We start from the raw sequence: 21,248 nt of genomic DNA, 5'->3' as shown, positions 1-21,248 counted from the left end.
GCAACAAAGACCAAAGATCTGTGAGCTGCAACTAAGACCCAGCACAGCCAATAAATAAATATGTTTTAAAAGCCAACATATTTGGAAAAAAATAAAGCATAGATGAGGAAACTGTGGCTGAGGGAAGAGACATGGCTGCCTTGTTCGGCAGTATTTAGCCTTGTCAAAGCACAAAGTTTGAGAGTCAGAATTTAAACCAGAATAACTAGTCAGAAGCTTCTGGTGAAATCTAAAACTCACAAACACCCAATGGGAAAAACAAGTTTGCAACATAGTCTTTGAAACAAGCGGCTTAGTTGATGCAAAACATCTCTCCCCTCTCCCCCTTTTCCTCCTTCTCATCTCCACTAGGAAATAAAGGCTTGCGGGTAGCCCTGAAAAGCAGCTTTAGTGTTTCTGGCATATACTCTGGTGCTATGTGACAAGGGATAAATTTGTGTGTGTGTCAGGATTAAGTTTGTCTGTGATAGAAAATTTTAAACAATAGTGATTTAAGTAAGGTAGATATGTATTCCTCTCTCATACATAAATCTGAGTAAGTAATACAGGGCTGGGATGATATACCAACATGTCTGAGAGCCTTACTACATTTATATATTATACTGCTGCTCTACTCTGCATGACATCCATTCTCAAATTCACCCCAGAGTCCAAAATGGGTGCTTCAAGTCCAGCCATTACGTCTATTTTCCAGCCAAGAGGAAAGAGGAAAACAGAAAGGCATGACCCTTCTCTTTAAGGACATCACCAAGTAAATTTTACTCCCCATATATTTTTCTGTCCAAACCTAATCGCACAGCCACATCTAGCTGAGAGGAAATTGGGAGGTGTTTAGCTAAAATTTACACCCAACTAAAATTCAGGGGGGCCAATCAACAGATTCTGCTTCACCCCTGAACTCAAATACTCCAAGATGATGGCAGATGACAAGGAAATGGTCCCCAAACCCTAGACCCACAAAAGTTTTCAGGAGCTTCATTTAAAACAGAGGGAACTTGGAAAAAAAGTTGACATATGTCTATGCCAATTCCAACCATTAATATGATCATAATATGATGAGGTCTTCAAAGATGATAGGTAGGCAACATATCTCCACAGTATGGCATGCAGAAATACATATAGGAAATAACACTCAGTAAAAAAGGAGGAACACAAACTAACAAATACACAGAGCTCAAAACCGTGTACCAGAGATGGAAGTTAAACAAACATGCACTTGGACTGGGTGTAGCCTCAAAAAGATGACGTGCTTGATGCTTTACATTTTACTATTTTTTATGTCTATGTGTGAACTTTTTCAGATATAAAATGTTGCTTTGAAAATCAACAGCATGCGTGTGCACACGGGCCCACACACACACAGACACACACCATACACAGACAGGCAGCAGCCCTTACCTGGTCTCATAGCCCAAATAACCAAGAATATCCTCTCACGTAAGAACCCTGCAAGGCAGGGATCATCGCCGTGCTTGGCAGAGGAGGAAGAGGAAGGAGTCCCTGCAGGTACAGGTCAGTGACTTGCCCGGGGTTGCCCAGCTCTAAGAGGCAGAGCAGACCTGTGGTCAAATTCAGCTCCTCCACCTGCAGCCACATGGCCCCAACTCCCTTTCCAGGCCCATCGCACCAAGAACCCTTCTTCCCTGTCCCCAAACCAGGCTCTTCAGAGCTCCCCCACACAGCCTGTCCTTTCTACTTTCCCTCTTCATGCTTTTCTCCTAAGATACCCTTCCCGATTTCAGTTAAAATCCCACTCACCCAGGGCTTCCCTGGGTGGCTTGGTGGTAAAGAAATCTGCCTGCCAGTACAGGAGACACGGGTTCGATCCCTGGTCCGGGAGGGTCCTACGTGCGGTGGAGCAGCTAAGCCCATGCACACAACTACTGAGCCTGTGCTCTAGAGCCCGGGAGCTGCAGCCACGGAGTTCACATGCCTAGAGCCCGTGCTCCAAAACGAAGAGCGGCCCCAGCTCATCACAGCTGGAGAAAGCCTGCACAAAGCAACGCAGACCCAGCACAGCTGAAAATAAATACATAAATAAATAAAAAATTTTTAAAAAATCCTACTTATCCTTCAAGACCTAATACAGACGCCACCTCTGCCAGGGAGTCCTTCCAGCTCACCACAGCCAAGTGTAACAGAGCCTCAGCCCCTTTGTACACACTGCCCTATACTTAGGTGCATATTTCACTTACTTCCCCTAGGAGATGAACTGAAAACTCCTAGATGTCCAACCAATATTTGCTGAATGGAAGGGTGTAGTGGGGGAACAGATGGAGGGATAAAGGGATGGAGAGACGGAGAGCTGGGTGCATGGGTGGATAGGTGAGAATGGCTGAGATTTCACTGGTTTCCCCAATGGTTTCTTCGGGGAAAGAAACCCTGAATATACTTTAGACAGTTGCTCTGTCAAAATGACATGAACAGAAAGAAGCAAGCATCATAAATGCAGATAGAGAGGTAAAGCATCAAGCACGCCACTGATAGAGAGGTAAGTCTTTGCTTTGAACCACAACGCGTGCATGCTAAGTCGCATCAGTCATGGTCTGACTCTTTGCGGCTCTATGCACTGTAGCCCACCAGGATGCCAGGCTCCTCTGCCACTGGGGATTCTCCAGGCAAGAATACTAGAGTGGGCTGCCAGTCCCTCCTCCAGAGGCTCTTCCTGACCCAGGGATCAAACCCGCATCTCTTATGTCTCCTGAATTGGGGGGTTCTTTAACATGAGCACCACCTGGGACTGCAGCACCCCCAGGGGAATGTACAGTATCTCTGTCACTGGCTGAGATTAAGGGGGCTGGGGCTACGGTGGGTGGGCAAAGAGATCCCCAGTGTATTCCTTCTTGAGAACTTTCTCCTTTAGCCAGAGATCATTAGATTGTGAATTTCAGACACAAAGTCCTTTACTTCTTTGGTCCCTGGAGGTGGGTGAAGATGCACATTTATTAACACAGGGAACAACCCAGCCCTGGGAAAATCCGTGCAGGAGGGGAATGCATTTCTGCTACCCCTGGGGTCTCCTCTTCTCCTGTTGGGCTGTCCCTCTCCATCCCCCTTTCTTCTTTTCTGCCTTGAGGAAACAGGCCCTTTCATCAGGCCCTGACACCTCGTATTGAATGTCAGTCAAGGGGTTGGCATGGTGTCTGGCATTTGAAGTCCCATCTCTTAACTAAGGAATAAAAATTTCTTGGCTTCGATAAAGATCCCAGAGTCAGTGATGAAATGGGGGCCACGTTCATGGGGGTAAGTGTCCCCTAGGAGAGCCCCTCCAGGGCAGCCCCTCACCACTCCCGGCTCCCTCTCCTGGAATCCTGGGCCTCCCAGGGCTCCAGGCTGGCGGGTGGAGCCCGGTTCTCGGGGAATCTCACGCTGCCTGGTCCCAGGTCAGGGAGGCAGTGGGCCTTGACCTCGGGCGGGTGCCGTTTCCCCATAGGATGTGGCCTGAGTGAGCGCTGATGCTATGCGCAGACGGCAGCAACAGGCCTTGACCACAACCGCTCCAGAGGCCGTTTCTTCTAAAAGGGAACCGACAGCTCACAGCAGGCTGGGTAGGTCTTCAAACACATACAGGCTGAGCTAGGGGCACCCCCAGGAGCTACGGGCAAGACGGGCAAGGGGCCCTGCCGCCGCTCTCGGAGCGCCTGCCCCCCAGGACTGTTCCAGCCTCAGGACCAGCGTGCGGCTGCTCGGGGGCCTCACGGGCAAGTGGGGAGAGACAGAGGCAGCAGTCATGATGGCGGCTTCCAGATCCTTCTCTCCGAGGCCTGAGGCTGACGGCCACACGGGTGTGGGGTCAGTAAGGCCTTCCCACTGCCCTGTAGACACCCCAGCTAAGGGAAGGCCTCCTCTGTACCTACCCACCTCCTTTCTTCTCTTTTAAGAACACCCTGGCAGGAGGCAAAGGGCTGGTTTCAGAGTGTGTGTGTGTGTGTGTGTGTGTGTGTGTGTGAAGGGGCAGGTTTCACTGTTTAACACTGTGTGTGTGTGTGTGTGTGTGTGTAGCAGATACACTGTGTCCTCGGGCCCCCCTCCCTCCTGCATACGGACAGCCTGGCTCTGTCGGGGCAACAGTGGGGGTGCTGTGGGGAGGCTGGGCCTGCCTAGCAGGGAACCCCTTCCCTCAGCTGAAGGGCCTGTCCAGCCCCCCGTCCTGGGCCTTTCCTCGGACCGTGCCCCTCTCAAACCCTGTCAGCAGCAGCCTTCCCAGCCAGGAACCCCGTGCCTGACACCAGGCCGCCTGCCCTCTCGCCCGCGCCCCCACGGCTCCCACACCAGCGGGCCAGAGCAGGGCCCACTCATGCACAGCCACTCACACTCAGAGAAGCCCCTCCAAGGAGCCTTCCCAACTCACCGACCAGGCGGCCAGTGCTACCAGGAAGCCAGGGGCCTCTCCCCAAAGCAGTACACTTCTTTTTTTTCAAAATGAGTTTTTCAAAAATCACCCCACACCACTGAAAAGACACTTTCTTCCAGGCACTTGATCAGGGTGACAACCCAGAAGTCTCCTTTCCGGGTCTTTGTTTCTTATGAAAGTATGTTCTAAATGGTTCTAGAAGGAACATCGGGGGAAAGGAGAGCTGTCTCATCTCCAACTGGCACTCCCATATCACTCCAGGATACCAGCTTCTGCTGCCTGTTGGCCAGTAATTCAGGGAATCACTGAGTAAGATGGAGCAGGGTCTTAGAGATCACTGAGTTCATTTTTCAGTAGAGAAACTGAGGCCCAGGGAGAGTAAGGGACTTGATCCCTAGAGAAAACCCCAAACCCCAGAACAGCGTGGGACCCTAGGATATCCTCCAGCCCTACTGATGTTCTTAGCACACAAGTCCTGAAGCATCTTCAAAATCAGCACAGGACCGTATCACCAGGCCGACTCCCTCACGTGAAGGGGGGACAAAATGGATAAACTCCACTGAAGCAGCTCGAGCAGTGCTTCTCAGACTTTCCTCCGGCAACTTCTTATTTTGACAAAAAGACATTAAAAACTAACAACTACCGTCAATGTGCCCGATCATTTCATAAAAGAAAGGAGGTTTAATACAGGAAGAAGACCTAATCTCAGAATAAGGAACAGTGCTGCCCAGGAAAAGATAGTTTGCAACCTTGACTGATAGGCATACACACATGCACAGGCACGCACACACACACACACACACCCCACCACAAAAACACATCATTTTCCTAGCTTCTCATGGGAAGGACCACAAACCTTTATGACCAGCCAGGGTCCCCCCAGATCCTGTACATGCAGCTGACCCCATTCTTTTGGCGAAGATGCATGTCTATTTGTGATCCAGAGCTGGCCTGGGTCTTTTCCAGGTCACCTCCCCCATAACTGGGCTCTTTCTGGGTACACAGGTGCCCCGGACCCCTAGAGTAACCTGGGCAATGAATGGGGCCCCGTGAGCAGTCCTCTTCACGCTCCTGCCAATCTCTCCCTGGCCAAAGCTGGCCTTCCCTGCTCCCTTCGACCCCAATGCCTGATAACTTGGGGGCAGATCCCTTCCCTTCCGGGCCCACTCTACACTTCCCACCTCAAAGCCTTTGCTCGGGCACTTCTCTCCCCCGAACCTGCCCCCACCCCCTCCCCGGCTGCCCACCCACTTCCGCCTATGTGTCACTGCCTGGATGACACAACCGAGGGGACGCCTCTCAGGACAGAATCTCGCCGTGACAGATGGAATCTGTGAGCGGGTCTGAAGGATGGGGTTTGTGGTTGTCTGGGACCTGTTCTTCCCTTCCCTCTGCTCTGGCCCATGGCTGGGAGGCCCACTGAGTTCGCCGCAGGCCAACCCAGATGCCTGTCCGTAAAAAGGAGTTCCCGGGAGACCCGAGAGGGCAGACGGAGGGCCCGGGGTGCGTGCTCCCTTCAAGTATCAAGCCCGTTCCTCGTTGGTCTCTGACTTGATTTCCTGATCTCTTGGATTAAAATGCAGGTGATCTCGTTGTATTTTAACACTTGCTGCCTCAGTAGAGATGACAAAATAGGGACCCGGGCCCAGGATAAGGCCTGTCAAGTGGTGGGGATGATGGGCAGGGGGCCAGGGGTAAACGTGCTGAGACTCTCCCATCCTAAGCAGCCCCTGCACCCCTACTCCCTGCCCTCCTATGTGCTTCCCAGGGGTGTCTTTTCACTTCCCAGGGGTGCGCTGGGGTTTCTCAGGGTCTGAAGTGAAGGAAGGCACCTTTTGCTTAAGCTGGTGAGGTATCATTTGCTTCCTGTGGGTCAGAGTCTCTTTTAGGGTCTGGAAGGGGGTGGGTATCCCAGTTGAGTGCCAGCCAGGACCATCTGGGAGCATTAGCCCCTGATGGCAAGGAAACCGGGGTGAGTGAGCAGAGAGGTGGCTGGGACCCTGAATTCATCACTGGATCCTCTTCTGGGTGGGTCTCACCCAGGAAGAGCCCCCACCGTAGCGCTGGAAGTGGTTGAGGGGCTCCTTGAGGCATTTGGCAGGACCCCTACAATGGATCAGGCATAAGGGAGACAGCCAGGGCTCTCTCAAGCCTGGGGCCTTGCCCGGGCCACCCCCTGCAGGCCCAAGGCTCAGGAGTCCCGTGTTCTGGGCCCAGCTCCCCTGATCTTGGGTAAGTCACTTCCTCTTTCTGTGTCTCCGTTTCCTGGTCATACGAAGGGACTGGATGAGGTCTGTGATGGCCACATTTTTTCCAAGAGTAGGCTCTTTTTTCAAACAAAATCTTAAACAGACCCTTAATTTATCAAACAGGGGGAAGCGGATGGGCTCTGAGCACACACATCCCCAGTGACCCCGCCACTCAGTTCGGCGTCTGGTCGCCCGGCACTCACAGCTTCTGCAGCCTCACCGCACCTCCAATCCACCAGCGAAGCCTGGGCCTCCAGCTTCTCACGTCTCCACTGTCCATCGCCCCGGCTCCAGCCCTCTCTCCCGGCCACCACAGGGCCCCCCCTGCTTCTTGTCCCTATTCCCCCCACAATCTGTCCTCAATACAATCCAAATACAAAATCCACCAAATCCATCCCTCTGCGAACCCCACCCAAGGCCCCCTCTCACCTACAGCACCCTCCAAAGCCTGTATCCCACCAGCTAGCCTTTTTCTGTCCTCTTCTCCCCGACTCCACTCCAGCCTCCCTGGTCTCCCCGTGTCAGACATACCAACCACCCCCCAGCCCCACCCCCCAGGGGCTTGACTCACTCTCCCCACTTCCTTCAGATCTCGGCTAAACACAGTCTTCTTGGAACGGCCTTCCCTAACCACCTGCTCCAGAACAGCCCCCCTGGGCTCCCATACCCCTAACCCTGACTTTCTGTCTTTCCTTCTGGGAAGGTCTGCTGCAAGCTGGCAGGGGCTTGGTGTAAGGCTGGGCCCCCCCTCCATCTAATGCAGATACTACTTGTGGAACGAACACTGAACGCATAGAGGAAGAGAAATGTCTGCATCCAGAGAACTAAGCAGCCTGTCTGCATTTTCCTTCTCCCCAGCCGGTGTTTCCAATAAGCAGCAGACAGAGCTTGCTTGCCAAGATCCTCATACTCCTGTTCCAGGGGGCTGACATCCAAGCCACCCTCTCCAAGCCCCTGGGTGTGGGGTGGGAGGCATTCCCCTAGCTGTCTGGACATCCATCTCCTGCCAGCGAGGAGGAGGGGGCTTTGGGAGCTGGGTGGAAAACTGAGATCAGCTGAAGACTTGGAAGCCAGCCCTGAGTGGTCTGCAGGCTCTGGGGGAGGCCTGGGGGATGAGGGGGTCATAGATTATTGCCCCTCATCATCTTTGGGTACTGTAACACGGGCAGATGTGCAGCTCAGGGGCTGACAGAGGATGCAGGAGTGAGACTAAGAATTGCCTTCTAGTATTTGAGAGTGAAGAAGGATTGGGCCCCTCTGAACAGGGTTTCTAATGGTACAAGTTAAAGAAGGCAGACTTTCTCTGATATCTATTGGAAAGACTACGACAATGGTGGTAAGTTCCCCATCACTGGAGGTATGTAAGTACCTTTCAGGAATATTATCAATAGGATTCCTGTACTGGGCACAAGGTTAAATGAAATACTATCTCGGAACTCTTCCAACCTCAAAGATCCTCTTAAATAAAGCAACTTTTTTTTTTTTTTTAGCAACAAACCAATATTCAATTAATATTTGTGATGGATGGGCCCCACACAGCTCTAAGTAAGCTTGTACTGGTGTGTTAATCCTTGGCTGTCTGTGGATAGCTACTTAAATAGTAACTCATCCAATCCTCAAAACACTCTTAAGAAGCAGGTATTATTATTATCCCCATTTTACAGATGAGGCCAAGGCGGGTCCCATCCCAGTTAAGCAGTCGGCAAACAGGTTATCAACAAATGATAATAGCAGTAATAATAATAACTATTAAAAGTCTGCCCTCCGCCACAGGTGCAAAACTTCTTATGCATTATCTCATTTAATCCTCAAAACAACTCTGAAGGGTAGTTATTACTTATCGTCATTTTCTAGGTAAATAATGAGGCACAGAGGGGTTAAGTGTTAATAACTGACCCAGTAATAAACAGAGAAAGGCAAGAGGAAGTGGCTAAAGAGAGGTCAACCTGGGGAAAATATGGGAAGTCACAGAGGTCGGGACCCAGGCCCCTCACCTCCCCTTCCTCCCTGGGAATCTCCTCCTAGGTCCACCCATCAGTATTGGGTGCGGTAGATATTTGGTTTTGGGGGTGGGGGCGCCCTCCCCAACAGAATTTCCAGTTCCTCCAGCGGATGACATTCGTCCTTCCACTTCCAAGGGAAAGGATCCAGGCTGGGACGGAAATGGGGGAGGGGGAGGAGGGGAGGCATTCGGATCTAGTGCTCCCAGGCCCCTCTGAGACACCCCTCCCACTAGCCTAGGGCCAGTCACCTCCAGCTGCTCCCCAATTCGGGGCTGCCGGAGAACGGCCCGTCGCTCTGTTTTAACACTGGGGAAAACTGAGGCCCGCGGAGCTGAGGTCACAGAGCTAAGCCAAGCAGCAACTGGGTGTCCAGCACAGAAGTAGCTCGAGCCTGGCTTCCCCCAGGGCGCCCACCATCCTTAATCCTCAGAAAGGTTCTAAGAGGTTTGCCCAGTAATCCGCCTCTGAACGGGAACCTCTTCAACCCACTGAAGCTTTCCCTGGGAGCCGGCTGGGCTGGGCCTTTCGAGAGAATCTACTTCGGAGCGCAGCCCTGAGCAACGTTCATAAGTCCGAGGGTGCGAGATGGGGGTGGGGGACATGAAACCAGACGCTAGAGACCCCTCCCGAAAGCCGCTTCCCAAACCGGTTTGGTTTCACGCATTCCAAGCAGCGCCTCCTCCCTTCCGTAGGGGATCCCTCAGGCCACGCGCAGTTCGTGCGCCCTGGACCCTCCCCAAGCCCCAGGCTTCGCAAAGGCCGGTCCGAAGGTCACCGTCCTGGAATCCGCAAGAGGGGTGGGGGAGGGGATCCCGGTGGGTCCTCGGTCTAGGCGGGCGGGTGGGCTATTAGGCCGCGGGCGTGTCCAAACTTACGGGGACCCGGGTCCTCGGCCCCACGCGCGGCCAGCATCCGAGGACGCGCGCGGGACACAGGCGAAGCGGCGGGCGCGGGAGGCTGGAGGGGCCCGGCCCGCGAATGACCGCATCTGAAGTTCAGGCGGGACCAGAACCCGGGGAGGGGGCCGCGCTCACAAAGCCCCTCCTCTTCGGCTCTGACAGATAGAGACGACCCTCAGATACCCACCAACCTAGCCCCGGACGTGCCGGCCGGTTTTCCGGCGAGCGACTTCTGGGTTTAAAAGTTTCGCCAAGTCTTGGGTCCTGCAGAGGCACTAGGGCCGCCCCCTTCCGCGCAGTACCCGGGGGGACCGGCCCAAGTCGCGGCCAGGGGTTCGGTCTCAGTCCAGCACCCCGAAGTCCTGCGGCCGGGCTACTCCGGAGTTCCGAGCGCTCTCGGGGGCGGGAGGGACGCGGAGCGAGAAGGGCCCGGGGACACCGAGGGAGAAGGGGGCGCCGCGGCTCCGCACTTACCCCACGGGGTCCGCGCGCTCGGGCGCCCCGGCTCGTCGGATCATGCCGCCGGTAGCTCCGGGACGGTGAAGGCAGGGGCTCAGGCGCCGGGCGGCGCGGGCCGCGAGGACCCGGGCGCCCGCATGCCCCTGGCGCTGCTGCCCTAGGGAAGGGCCCGGGCGGGCACCGCTGCCAGCCCCGCGCCGAGTAGGGAAGCCACCGCCGCAGCCGCCGCCGCGCTCTGGGGCCCTCGCTCCCTCCACTTCCTGTATCGGAGCGAGCGGGGCTTTCAGGAAGAGGCTGGCCTTGGTGGTCAAGGGTTTTTTTGTCAAAAGCTTTTCGGCAGCGGCTCGCGGCCCGGAGCCCCCCACACCCGCCCCCAGGGGCCCTCGGAAGCCCCCGCAGCCGCGCCCCCTGGGCTGGGCCGGGCCTGGCGGCGGGCGGCGGCGTGTCGGAGCGCCCAGCCGCTGGGTGCTGCCTGCGCCGCTCTGGCGGCTCCCGGAGACCCGGGAGAACAACTTGGAGAAAAGTTTGCAGCTTGGTGGAGAGTCCCGTGGGAAGCAAGGCGTTTCCGCTCCGGACCGGCAGGTGGGGAAGCGGAGAGCTCTAAGCAGAGCACTCTCGCGCTTTACCTCCTGCCCGAAGGAGGCTCAAAATGCCACAGGACAGCTCCAGACCAGAGGCAGGGCGCCTCCTCCACGTCTCTGACAGGTGGCCACGCTGCCTTCTCTTGAATGCCTCCACTGACGGTGAACTCACTACCTCACAAGGCAGTCTGTTCCTCCGTCAAGCTAGGCATCTAATTCACCTGTTCTAGGTACTAAGCTTAGATCCAAGCAGAGGGAGAAAGCCAGTCAGTTTACACAAATACAACTACAGCTACTCTAGTGGGACCAGGAGTCCTCTCTTCTAAAGGCCTGGGCACTCAAAAATGCCTCCTGAGCCTGGGCTGCCCTCAGAACATCTCACAGTGACTGGTTAGCACTGAACCCTACAGAGCGACTTCAGTCTAATGCAGGATTCCTCAGCCTCTGCACGATTGATATTTGGGGCCAGATAATGCTTGGTTGTTGGAGCTGTCTTGTATCTTGTAGGACGGCCTCTGCCCACTCTGCTTGTAGCATCACACTCTCCTTGTAACAACCCCAGAACGTCTCCAGACATTGTCAATTATCCCTGGTGGCCACAAGCATCCCCGTTTAGACCCTCTGGTCTAACATCTTTATTTCACAGATAAGGAAACTGAGACAAAGGAGGTGACTTACGGGAGGCACATGGCAAGGTAAGGTGCCATAGGGCTGAGGCCCAGGGCTCTGGGGAAAGCATTCGGAGGCGAGGCCTCTTTGCCCTCCCTACTCCTGCTTGCTCATCTGTAGAAGTGATATGTATAAAGGGGAGCAGGTGAGGGGGGCACTCTGGGGTGCCATTATTATTAGTCCTCTGCTGTTGCTAAAACAAGCCTGTAGGCCACTCCCAGGGCTCCCTGGGCCCCAGGCTCCATCCAACTCTCACACCTAGACTAGTCTTCCAGGCCCTTCTAGGCTGATCTGGATTGCAAGTAACCGCACTCTTCCGTGGCCTCCACAAATAAAGGTTTCCCTCAGCACCCTAGTGGGCTTCCCTGGTGACTGAGATGGTAAAGAATCTGCCTCCAAGGCAGGAGACCCGAGTTCGATCCCTGGGTCGGAAAGATCCCCAGGAGAAGGAAATGGCAGCGCACTCCAGTATTCTTGCCTGGGAAATCCCGTGGACAGAGGAGCCTGGCGGGCTACAGTCCATGAGGTCGCAAAAAGTTGGACATGACAGCGACTTGCACTCACTCCGCTCCCTGGACCATGTATGAGAAACTCAGGACAAGCTCCTCAAAGCCTGGATTCCATGAAACCATCTCCAGGGCTCTAACCATGGCCCTCAGAGGCCTCCACAAGGCCTGCTCCTCACCTCTGTGAAGATAGAACTCCTCTGGTGGACACCAGATGAGGCCCCACATTGACCCTGTTGCTGGTAACTGTGGAGGAGGATGTTGCAAGATAGGAATCTGAGCAGCCCCCTTTGGTCACGGCCTCTGCCAAGCTAGCCCTTAGATTCCTTCCTGGGTCCCCTTTTCCTCTCAAATCCTCACACTCCCCACTTCTCTCCCTGGAATGAATCTGAGGACTCCTGTGGGAAGTGAAAATCTCCAGCTGTTTACACCTACAAGCTCCTTCCTCTACCCTCACCTTTTCTGGTTAACAGTACCCCAGGACCTGGTTTCCGTTTAAGGATTCAACCCTCCTCAGTTAAGGTCATGCGGAGATAACCAGATTCTACCCCCACTGTAGAGGACATACACCAATCTAATCTGACCAATCAGAGCCCTATACTTACCAGGCCCAGTGATTGGCTCATGGATGAGCACATGACCTAAGCTGGACCAATAAGATCCCTCCCTGGGACTTTATGCTGGCGCTATCAGGAAATACCAGCAGTCTTCCCCCGCAACCACAAACTGGCCTTATCCTGGGAGAGCATAAGCTTGGGGCAGCCCAGTGGTTACTTGAGCCACCAAGTGGTAAAATTGTGCTCAAAAGACAGTCAAGAAACGAAAGCAGTGCAGAGGGAGACTATGCCCTAATGACATCTTTTGAGGTCTTGATTCTGAGATGCTTAAAGCACCATTAGACATCTCATGTATAAGAACCAATATAGTCCTTTATATTTTCTTTCCGTTTCTGAAAACTCAAGCCAAATCTCGGTCAGGTTTCTGTTAACCATCAAGCAAAGACTCCAAGCTGTCCGTGACTGCAGCCCCATCTTCCACCTTCCACTCCCTGCTGGGTCTGGAGGATGTCCAGTTGTGGCAGGGCTGTAGGAATGCAGAGGTAAACACTTGAACTTATTACCCCCAAATAGGAAAGGCTGCTTTGCCTCTCTGGGTCCTCCTGGGGTAGCTCTCACCTCCACAAGCTCCTCCACCTTCCCCTCCCTCCACTCAGGTGAGGCTTGATCCAGAGGTGGAATGTGTGAATTTGCATGGGAAAGTCACCTTCAGGAGGTTAACTCCAAACCTTGCTGAAGTTTGTGGGGACGATTAGCAAAGAAAAACATTTCACAGCACAGTCTTATTTTTCAAAACTTGCCAACATCTTGCTCTGAGTTGGACACAGATTTTGAGGAAACAGAGGGTATTTGTTCAACAGAACTTTTCCTAGTTTATGGAGTAGTTAAGTCAAGAGTAGGGGCTGGAGTCAGGAGGCCAGGGTTCAAATCCTAGCTCTGCCACTTAGCGGCTGTGCTGCTGCTGCTGCTAAGTCACGTCAGTCGTGTCGGACTCTGTGCGACCCCGTAGACGGCAGTCCACTAGGCTCCTCTGTCCCCAGGATTCTCCAGGCAAGAATACTGGAGCCAGTTGCCGTTTCCTTCTCCAGTGCACTAAAGTGAAAAGTGAAAGTGAAGTCACTCAGTCGTGTCCGACCCCCATGGACTGTAGCCTACCAGGCTCCTCTGTCCATGGGATTTTCCAGGCAGGAGTGCTGGAGTGGGTTGCCATTGCCTTCTCCAGTGGCTGTGCAGTCTTACGCAAACTACTTCACCTCTGTGTGACTCAGTTTCTTCATCTGTGAGATGGGATAGTAATAGCACCTACCTCATAGGGATTCTGTGACTGTTGCATGAACTAATGTACGTAAGGGACTTAGAACAGACCCTGGCATGTAGTAAGTACTCAATAAGTATTAACAATTATTTGTGCTATGACTAAGCACAAATGAATTAGTCAGCTCTCACAGGTACTTCTGATTAGGATAAATTGAATAGGGCTTCCCTGATTACTTAAGTAGTAAAGAATTTGCCTGCAATCCAGGAGAGGCAGAAGAAATGAGTTTAGTCCTTGGACTGGGAAGATCCCCTGGAAAAGGGATAGGCTACCCACTCCAGTATTCTTGGGTTTCCCTGGTGGCTCAGATGGTAAAGAATCCGCCTGCAATGCGGGAGACCTGGGTTCGATCCCTGGGTTGGGAAGATCCCCTGGAGGAGGGCATGGCAACCCACTCCAGTATTCTTGCCTGGAGAATCCCCTGGACAAAGGAGCCTGGTGGACTACTGCAGCATGTGCATGAGGAGGATTTAATAAATGTGTAGTGGGAAGTAAAAGGGACTGTGCTATCAGTCTTAGGTCTATTATCTTCCTCAGCCTGAAGACGAGAAGGAGTGGTTACCAGACCCAGAAGCAGAGAGTCCTGTCCTGTAGAGTGATCACCTAGGGAGCGGACCAAGGACCCTCAGTCCAGGGATGCAGCTAGGAAAATAAATAATCTGAATCATTTCCCTCCCTCCAACCTCCAGCAAGCAGTGGGCCCTTCAGTTGCCAAAGCCAGCTGGAAGCCAGAGGGTTTGGGAGCCTATTGGTCAGTCCCTATAGGTGTTGAGTCCCTGTGGGTCAGCCTATTGGGGTGTGGGGAAGGACTGGGGTCAGAGAGGGCAGGAGGGCAAAACTGTGGAATCAAACAAAATGAGCTCAAATCCTACTGGACTTTGGCAGGCAATCTTGGGCAAATCAGCCAAGGGACCAGACAGATGAGTGAAACCATCTTGGATCCTCCAAACCAGCCCATCTACTAGCCAAATATCATGCAGTGACCTCTGTCAATGTCACATGGACCAGGAGAATCACTGGACAAGTCCTACCTGAATTCTTGACTGGGAAAATCTTGAAATATAATAAAAATGTTTGGGACAATTTTGTTTTGCAAAGATAGACACAGAAAACAGCTCTCTTCCTGAGGCTTTTCCATCTTCTGACCTCCTTCCCCCACCAGAGCTCCGACATCTCTGTTCCCTGTTACTTTGGTGAAATATGTTGAAAGTGGTGGAGAAAAACTTTATTATTGCAAAATCCATCAGTATACTTTGGGTCAGCCAGGAACACAGTGTCTGCCATGACTGGGTGGGGGCCGGGGTGACCTGAGAACCCAGATCTGGAGGAAGTGGCAGCCTTTTCTCAGTTCTCCCCGACAGACACCCAGCAGGAATGAAGGCCTGTGCATAAAGGGCCTTACAATTTAAAAAAAGAGTAAAAACTGGGACTCTGGATTTTTATAGGACTATATCAGATTTCTGGAACATGACCCTGACTAAAGAAGCATTTCTAAAAGCCCAGTTATCCTATGGATGCTGGCTTAGGATCTGACCACACCTTCTGTACCTTCAGCCACTCTGAGACTCCATGTGGCAGGAAGGTGAATTTGACTCGTGTGAAGGTGTGCCTGGTGGAACCCACAGGTGCGCAGGGATTCCATGGATGCAGAAGGGATGGGATCCTGATAGACAATGTTTGGCCCAGCTGGCTCAGATGGTAAAGAATCTGCCTGCCATGTGGGAGACCCAGTTCGATCCCTGGGTCAGGAAGATCCCCTAGAGAAGGGAATGGCTACCCACTCCAGTATTCTTGCTTGGAGAATCCCATGGACAGAGGAACCTGGTGGGCTTCAGTCCATGGGGTCGCAAAGAGTTGGACACAACTGAGTGCCTAACACGCTTTTCTGTCCCCTAGAACCAAGCAGGATATCTTTAATCCCAGTCTCTGGCATTCTGCCTCATTGTCCTCTAGTTGCAGATCCCTGTCTTTCTTCCCTCCTCTCTGTAGACAGACAACCCCACAACCCCCAAGTTTCCTAGTCTCAGTCACCTCTGTATAGAGACTGACCAGCGTCCGACAGTCCCAATTCCCAGTTCTCTGGAGAAATCATCTGATTATCATCTTGGCTGCGAGGGGTTGGCAATCTCAGAGAGCAAGGGTGCTCATGAGGACACACCCCAAGAAACTTTTAAAGCAACCTCCAATCTGGATTATTGGGGCAGCTTCTTGTCTGGTGTCCCACTTGCCCTTGGCCAGCCCCACTTTTCACTGTGGCAGAAACTGAAAGCTTTCAAGATCTTTCTTAGAGAAACTTTCTCCTGCCCAGGCACTGCATTGGTTCGTCTGACTCCAGGTCCCTCTCTGAAGCCTGCATGCTCCCTACTGAAGTGCCCTCTTAACCCACACTCGTTACATAGTTCTAGACACTATGATGTTCCTCATGCCTCTGTTATCCTTAGCATGCGAGTGCCAGCTCCCTAGGAACAGGGAATACGCCCTCTTTAAAAAAATTTTTTCTCTCCCCTCATCAATCAAAGGAGGGATTTGCAAATAGCAGGCACTTAATAATCTCTTATTGTCTAAATAAAAAGACTTGCAACCAAGGAGAAAGCCTGCTCCATTTCTGAGTCCTGTTTCATCGTTTGATTTGTCCCTGCTTTGTGCTGTCAAAAGATGAGCTAAAATTAGGGTCAAGAATGTCCTTAATTGGGACGTCTCTGGTGGTCCAGTGGATAAGACTCTGCATTCCCAATGTGGGGGGCCCAGGTTCGATCCCTGGTCAGGAAAATAGAATCTTTATGCTGCAACAAGAGATCCCTCATGCCTCAGCTAAGACCCTATGCAGCTAAATAAATATAAGGAAAAAAAAAGAATGTCTTTAATTCATACAGTCTACAAATTATGACACCAGTGAGGCTCTGGGAGGACATGGAAGGCCTGTCCTTGAGGAGATTTCAAGCTAGTGGAATGAGATATGCCATAGGAAGATGCTTTTGGGTTTGAGTGACAGGAAACCTCGACTCTAAGTGGACCGAAGGAAATGTCTTGTCTCATATAACTCACAGCCCAGATTAGGGAAATGCGTCTGTTATCTCAGTTCAGTTCAGTCGCTCAGTCATGTCTAACTCTTTGTGACCCCATGGACTGCAGCCCACCAGGCTTCCCTGTCCATCACGAACTCACAGAGCTTACTCAAACTCATGTTCATTGAGTTGGTGATGCCTTCCAACCGTCTCATCCTCTGTCATCCCCTTCTCCTCCCACCTTCAATCTTTCCCAGGATCAGGGTCTTTTCCAAGGAGTCAGTTCTTCACATCAGGTGGCCAAAGTATTTGAGTTTCAGCTTCAGCATCAGTCCTTCAAATGAATATTCAGGACTGATTTCCTTTAGGATGGACTGGTTGGATCTTCTTGTAGTCCAAGGGACTCTCAAGAGTCTTCTCCAACACCACAGTTCAAAAGCATCAATTCTTCACCGCTCAGCTTTCTTTATAGTCCAACTCTCACATCCATACATCATTACTGGAAAAACCAAAGCTTTTACCAGATGGACCTTTGTTGGCAAAGTAATGTCTCTGCTTTTTAATATGCTGTCTAGGTTGGTCATAACTTTTCTTTTAAGGAGCAAGTGTCTTTTAATTTCATGGCTGCAGTCACCATCTGCAGTTATTTTGGAGCCCCCCAAAATAAAGCCTGTCACTGTTTCCATTGTTTCCTCATCTCTTTGCCATGAAGTGATGGGACTAGTTGCCATGATCTTAGTTTTCTGAATGTTGAGTTTTAAGCCAACTTTTTTACTCTCCTCTTTCACTTTCATCAAGAGGCTCTTTAGTTCTTTGCTTTCTGTCATAAGGGTGGTGTCATCTGCATATCTGAGATTACTGATGTTTCTCCCAGCAATCTTGATTCCAGCTTGTGCTTCATCCAGTCCAGCATTTCTCATGATGTTCTGTGCATATAAAGAAAGCTGAGCACTGAAGAATTGATGCCTTTGAACTGTGATGTTGGAGAAGACTCTTGAGAGTCCTTTGGACTGCAAGGAGATCCAACCAGTCCATCCTAAAGGAGATTAGACCTGGGTGTTCATTGGAAGAATTGATGTTGAAGCTGAAACTCCAATACTTTGGCCACCTGATGCAAAAAACTGACTCATTTGAAAAGACCCTGATGCTGGGAAAGATTGAAGGTGGGAGGAGAAGGGGACGACAGAGGATGAGATGGTTGGATGGCATCACCGACTCAATGGACATGAGTTTGAGTAAACTCCGGGAGTTGGTAATGGACAGGGAGGCCTGGCGTGCTGCAGTCCATGGGGTTGCAAAGAGTTGGGCACAACTGAGTGACTAAACTGAACTGAACTGAACTCTGCATATAAATTAAATAAGCATGGTGACAATATACAGCCTTGTTATCTATGGCTGTGTAAAAAAAATGACCTCGAACTTAGTGGCTTAACACAACATATTTATTATCTCATAATCTCTGTGACTTGGGATTCTTAGCAAAATTTTGATGGTTGCCTCTGCTTAAGGGTCTCTCATGAGGCGGCTGTCAAGGTGTTAGCCAGGGCTGGGGTCTCAGCTGAAGGCTCAGCTTGGGAAGGGTCTGCTTCCAAACTCACTTGGCTGTCGGTAGGACTCAGTTCCTTGAGGGGCCTCTGCTCCTTGCCTGCTGTTGGCTGGAGGCCATCTTCATGTCCATTCCTGGACACGTGGAAATGTCTCACGTGGCCACTTGTTTCATCAAAGTGTGCACGCTTAGAAGGTAATGGAGAAAATCTGCCAGAAAGATGACAGTCTCAGCCTCGTACCACCTAATCATCATCATTGCCCTATTCTTTTAGAAACAAGTCATAGGTCCTGCCTACACTCAGCAGGAGAGACTTAAACAAAGGCATGAAGACCAAGCAAGGACTATTTGGAGCCATCTTGGATGCTGCCTAGTAAAAAGACTCAACGTTACCATTAGTCACTTAGGTTTGGTCCCTCTTTCTGCTCTGGCCTCCTCAGCATTGACCTCAACCTCAGGCTGGCTCTCCTATGGTTCTAAGACAGCTTCCAAATGCAATTGACATCATGCTCTATGAGGCCATCCTGCAAGAGAGGGGAAAAGTCTGTTTCCGAAGCATGCAACCTAAGTCTTCCAGTGTGATTGGCCATCTTAGGTCACATGTCTAGCCTAGTCACCAGGAGAATGTTACACACCAGTTGGCTTAGGTTGATTAAGATCCACACTTGGTCCTGGGTTTGGAAATGACCTTCCTTCAGATCATGCTGGGGGGTGGTTGAAACCCTAGCAAAATTATGAGAAGGAAGAAGAGAATGGATGTAGGGTAGATAGCCAACAATGTCAACTGCATCTGTATAGAGATGACCAGAAAAACAAGGTCATATATGAGGAAATACTTGTGGCTGATTGTTATATTATATTATCTTGATTGTAGTGATGGTTTCATTGGTATTTACATATACTGACATCAAATATACGCCTTTAACAAGCACAATTCTTGTATGTCAATTTTACTTCAAAAAAGCTACTTCTGAAAGTATGTATTTCTTTTAGTCATTGTGCTATGAAAAGCACAAAGAAATTAAGCAAACATTCTTCCAGTCTTCAAAAACTATTGTCTAATTGTGTAGAGAAGTCCTCACGTCATCAATGAATGAGTACAATTCTGACTATGTATTTACTGTTTTGCTTTGGTTATGTCCATTAGTGTAAATTGTGTTATTTACAACATTCCTGTCATTCATCAGTTGCAACCATAGGGTTGGTTACAGATTCAAGAGTTTGGTGAAACGTTGTGAAAGCATTCTGTGAGAGTCAATAGGCTCTGTGGAATTCATAGCAGAGTGTTGCCTATGTAGTATTCAAGAAAACAAAGCCACGAGTTATATATATAATTCAAGTTGCTCTGACAGTATGGTTCATAAAGATTCGGTGTGGGGAATCATTTCTCAAGAAGATCGCTTTCTTTCTTTGCTGCCCCTCTGTCTGAGTGAAGGATGACCTGGGAGCCCTGAAGGAGGAGGCAGGCCTTGGAGAGCCTTGAAGGATGCAGCCTTCTCTCCAGCTGCAGGCAGCTGGCTCAGGAAAGGCTCTCACTTGCCTGGTTTCCATGTCCTTCCTCTTGGCAGCATGGGGAGTGAGGGAATGGAAAGAGGCTTTGAAACGGTGACCTCTGAGAAACGAATCCACATTTTTGACCGGAGGCCAGACCATTGAGCATTAACAGCTCATCATTTCTTAAGCTGGCTCATCTCACTAGAAGGCAAGCCAGGAGGTAGAAGATTTTCTCTGGAAAGCAGAGCTCCTACTGTGTGCCAGGTCCTGTGACCCTACTGTGTGTCAAGGTGGAGAAAGGGCTCCAAGGGTGAGGACACAAAGGACGTGATTTCCACCCTCTCCCCTGTAATTCCTCGTGTTGCAAGTGACAGTCTTTAACTTTGTCTGATTCATCCATGGGTGTCCAGACTGGGGGCTCAGAATAGTCAAGTAAACAGACTAAACCTATATATACAGTGTAATAGTTATTCATTGATGTGTAACAAATTACGCTCAGATTTAACAGCTTTAAACAACAATAAACTTTTTTTTTAGAATCATATCCAGTTTCCTTGGGTCAGGAATTCAGAAGCAGCTTAACTGCTTGGATCTGACTTGGGATCTCTCATGAGGTTACAGTCAAGATGAAGTTAGGCAGCCGTTTTGTGCTATGAGGCAGAATTTATATCCTGAGGAAGACAGAGCCACCACAGATAAAGAGGTTGACTCCCAGGCACCATGGAGTGCCCCAACAGGTTGGAATGAGCACCCTTGTCTTCTTCTACACCAGACGGAAATAAAATCCTATTCTGTTTAAGCCACTGGTCTTTGGTGGTTTTCTGGAGGAAGGTTCCACCAGGCAGAAATAAGGGAAGGGCATCCTAGGGGGAGGTGAAAGCAGTATGAAGAGAAGCCTGGAGGTAGGACCTTACTTAGCTGTCAAGATAGTAATGAGGGAAAAATGAGTTACTGCCTAAGAAAGCTTAAGTGCCCATCACTGAGAGGAGCTGGAAACGCTCACCATAGCTCATCCTCCTCATTTGTCTTTTGCCTTGAGGGCACGGAGTGTATCTTTTTTAAAAAATGTATTTTATTATTTATTTATTTGTGCTGTGCTGGGTCTTTGTTGCGTGTAGGCTTTTCTCTAGGTGCAGGAGTGGTGGCTACTATCTGTGGTGTGGTAAGAACATGGTGGTGGCCTCTCTGGTTGCAGAGTGCAGTCTCTAGGAAGTGGGGGCTTCCGTAGTTCTGGCTCCTGGGCTCTGGAGCACAGGCTCGATAGTGGTGGTACACTGACTTAGTTGCTCCGAGGCCTGTGGGATCTTCTCAGACCAGGGGTAGAACCAGTGTCTCCTGCATTGGTGAAAGTGAAAGTCACTCAGTCGTGTCCGACTCTTTGCGACCCCGTGGTCTATACAGTCCATGGAATTCTCCAGGCCAGAATACTGGAGTGGGTAGCCTATCCCTTCTCCAGGGGATCTTCCTGACCCAGGAATCGAACCAGGGTCTCCTGCATTGCAGGCGAATTCTTTTCCAACTGAGCTATCAGGGAAGCCCCTCCTGCATTGGTAGGTGGATTCTTTACCATTGAGCCCCCAGGGAAGCCCCAAGGATCATATCTTAAACCTC

General features: G+C 51.0%; 1 protein-coding gene across 1 annotated transcript in view; it reads right to left on the bottom strand.

Moving 5' to 3' along the window:
- RIN3 (Ras and Rab interactor 3) overlaps nt 1-10,454 on the bottom strand; it is a 130,330-nt gene extending 119,876 nt beyond the window's left edge. The window contains exon 1 of the mRNA XM_065906609.1: nt 9,980-10,454. Coding sequence (XP_065762681.1) covers nt 9,980-10,023 — 44 coding nt within the window. The 5' untranslated portion in view covers nt 10,024-10,454. The remainder of the gene's footprint in view (nt 1-9,979) is intronic.
- Between the last annotated feature and the right edge of the window lie 10,794 nt (nt 10,455-21,248).

This window comes from Muntiacus reevesi, chromosome 15, assembly GCF_963930625.1.
Source record: "Muntiacus reevesi chromosome 15, mMunRee1.1, whole genome shotgun sequence".
Classification (NCBI taxonomy): domain Eukaryota; kingdom Metazoa; phylum Chordata; class Mammalia; order Artiodactyla; family Cervidae; genus Muntiacus; species Muntiacus reevesi.
The sequence above is the reverse complement of the archived record's forward strand: the minus strand, read 5'-3'. Positions and strand labels throughout refer to the sequence as shown.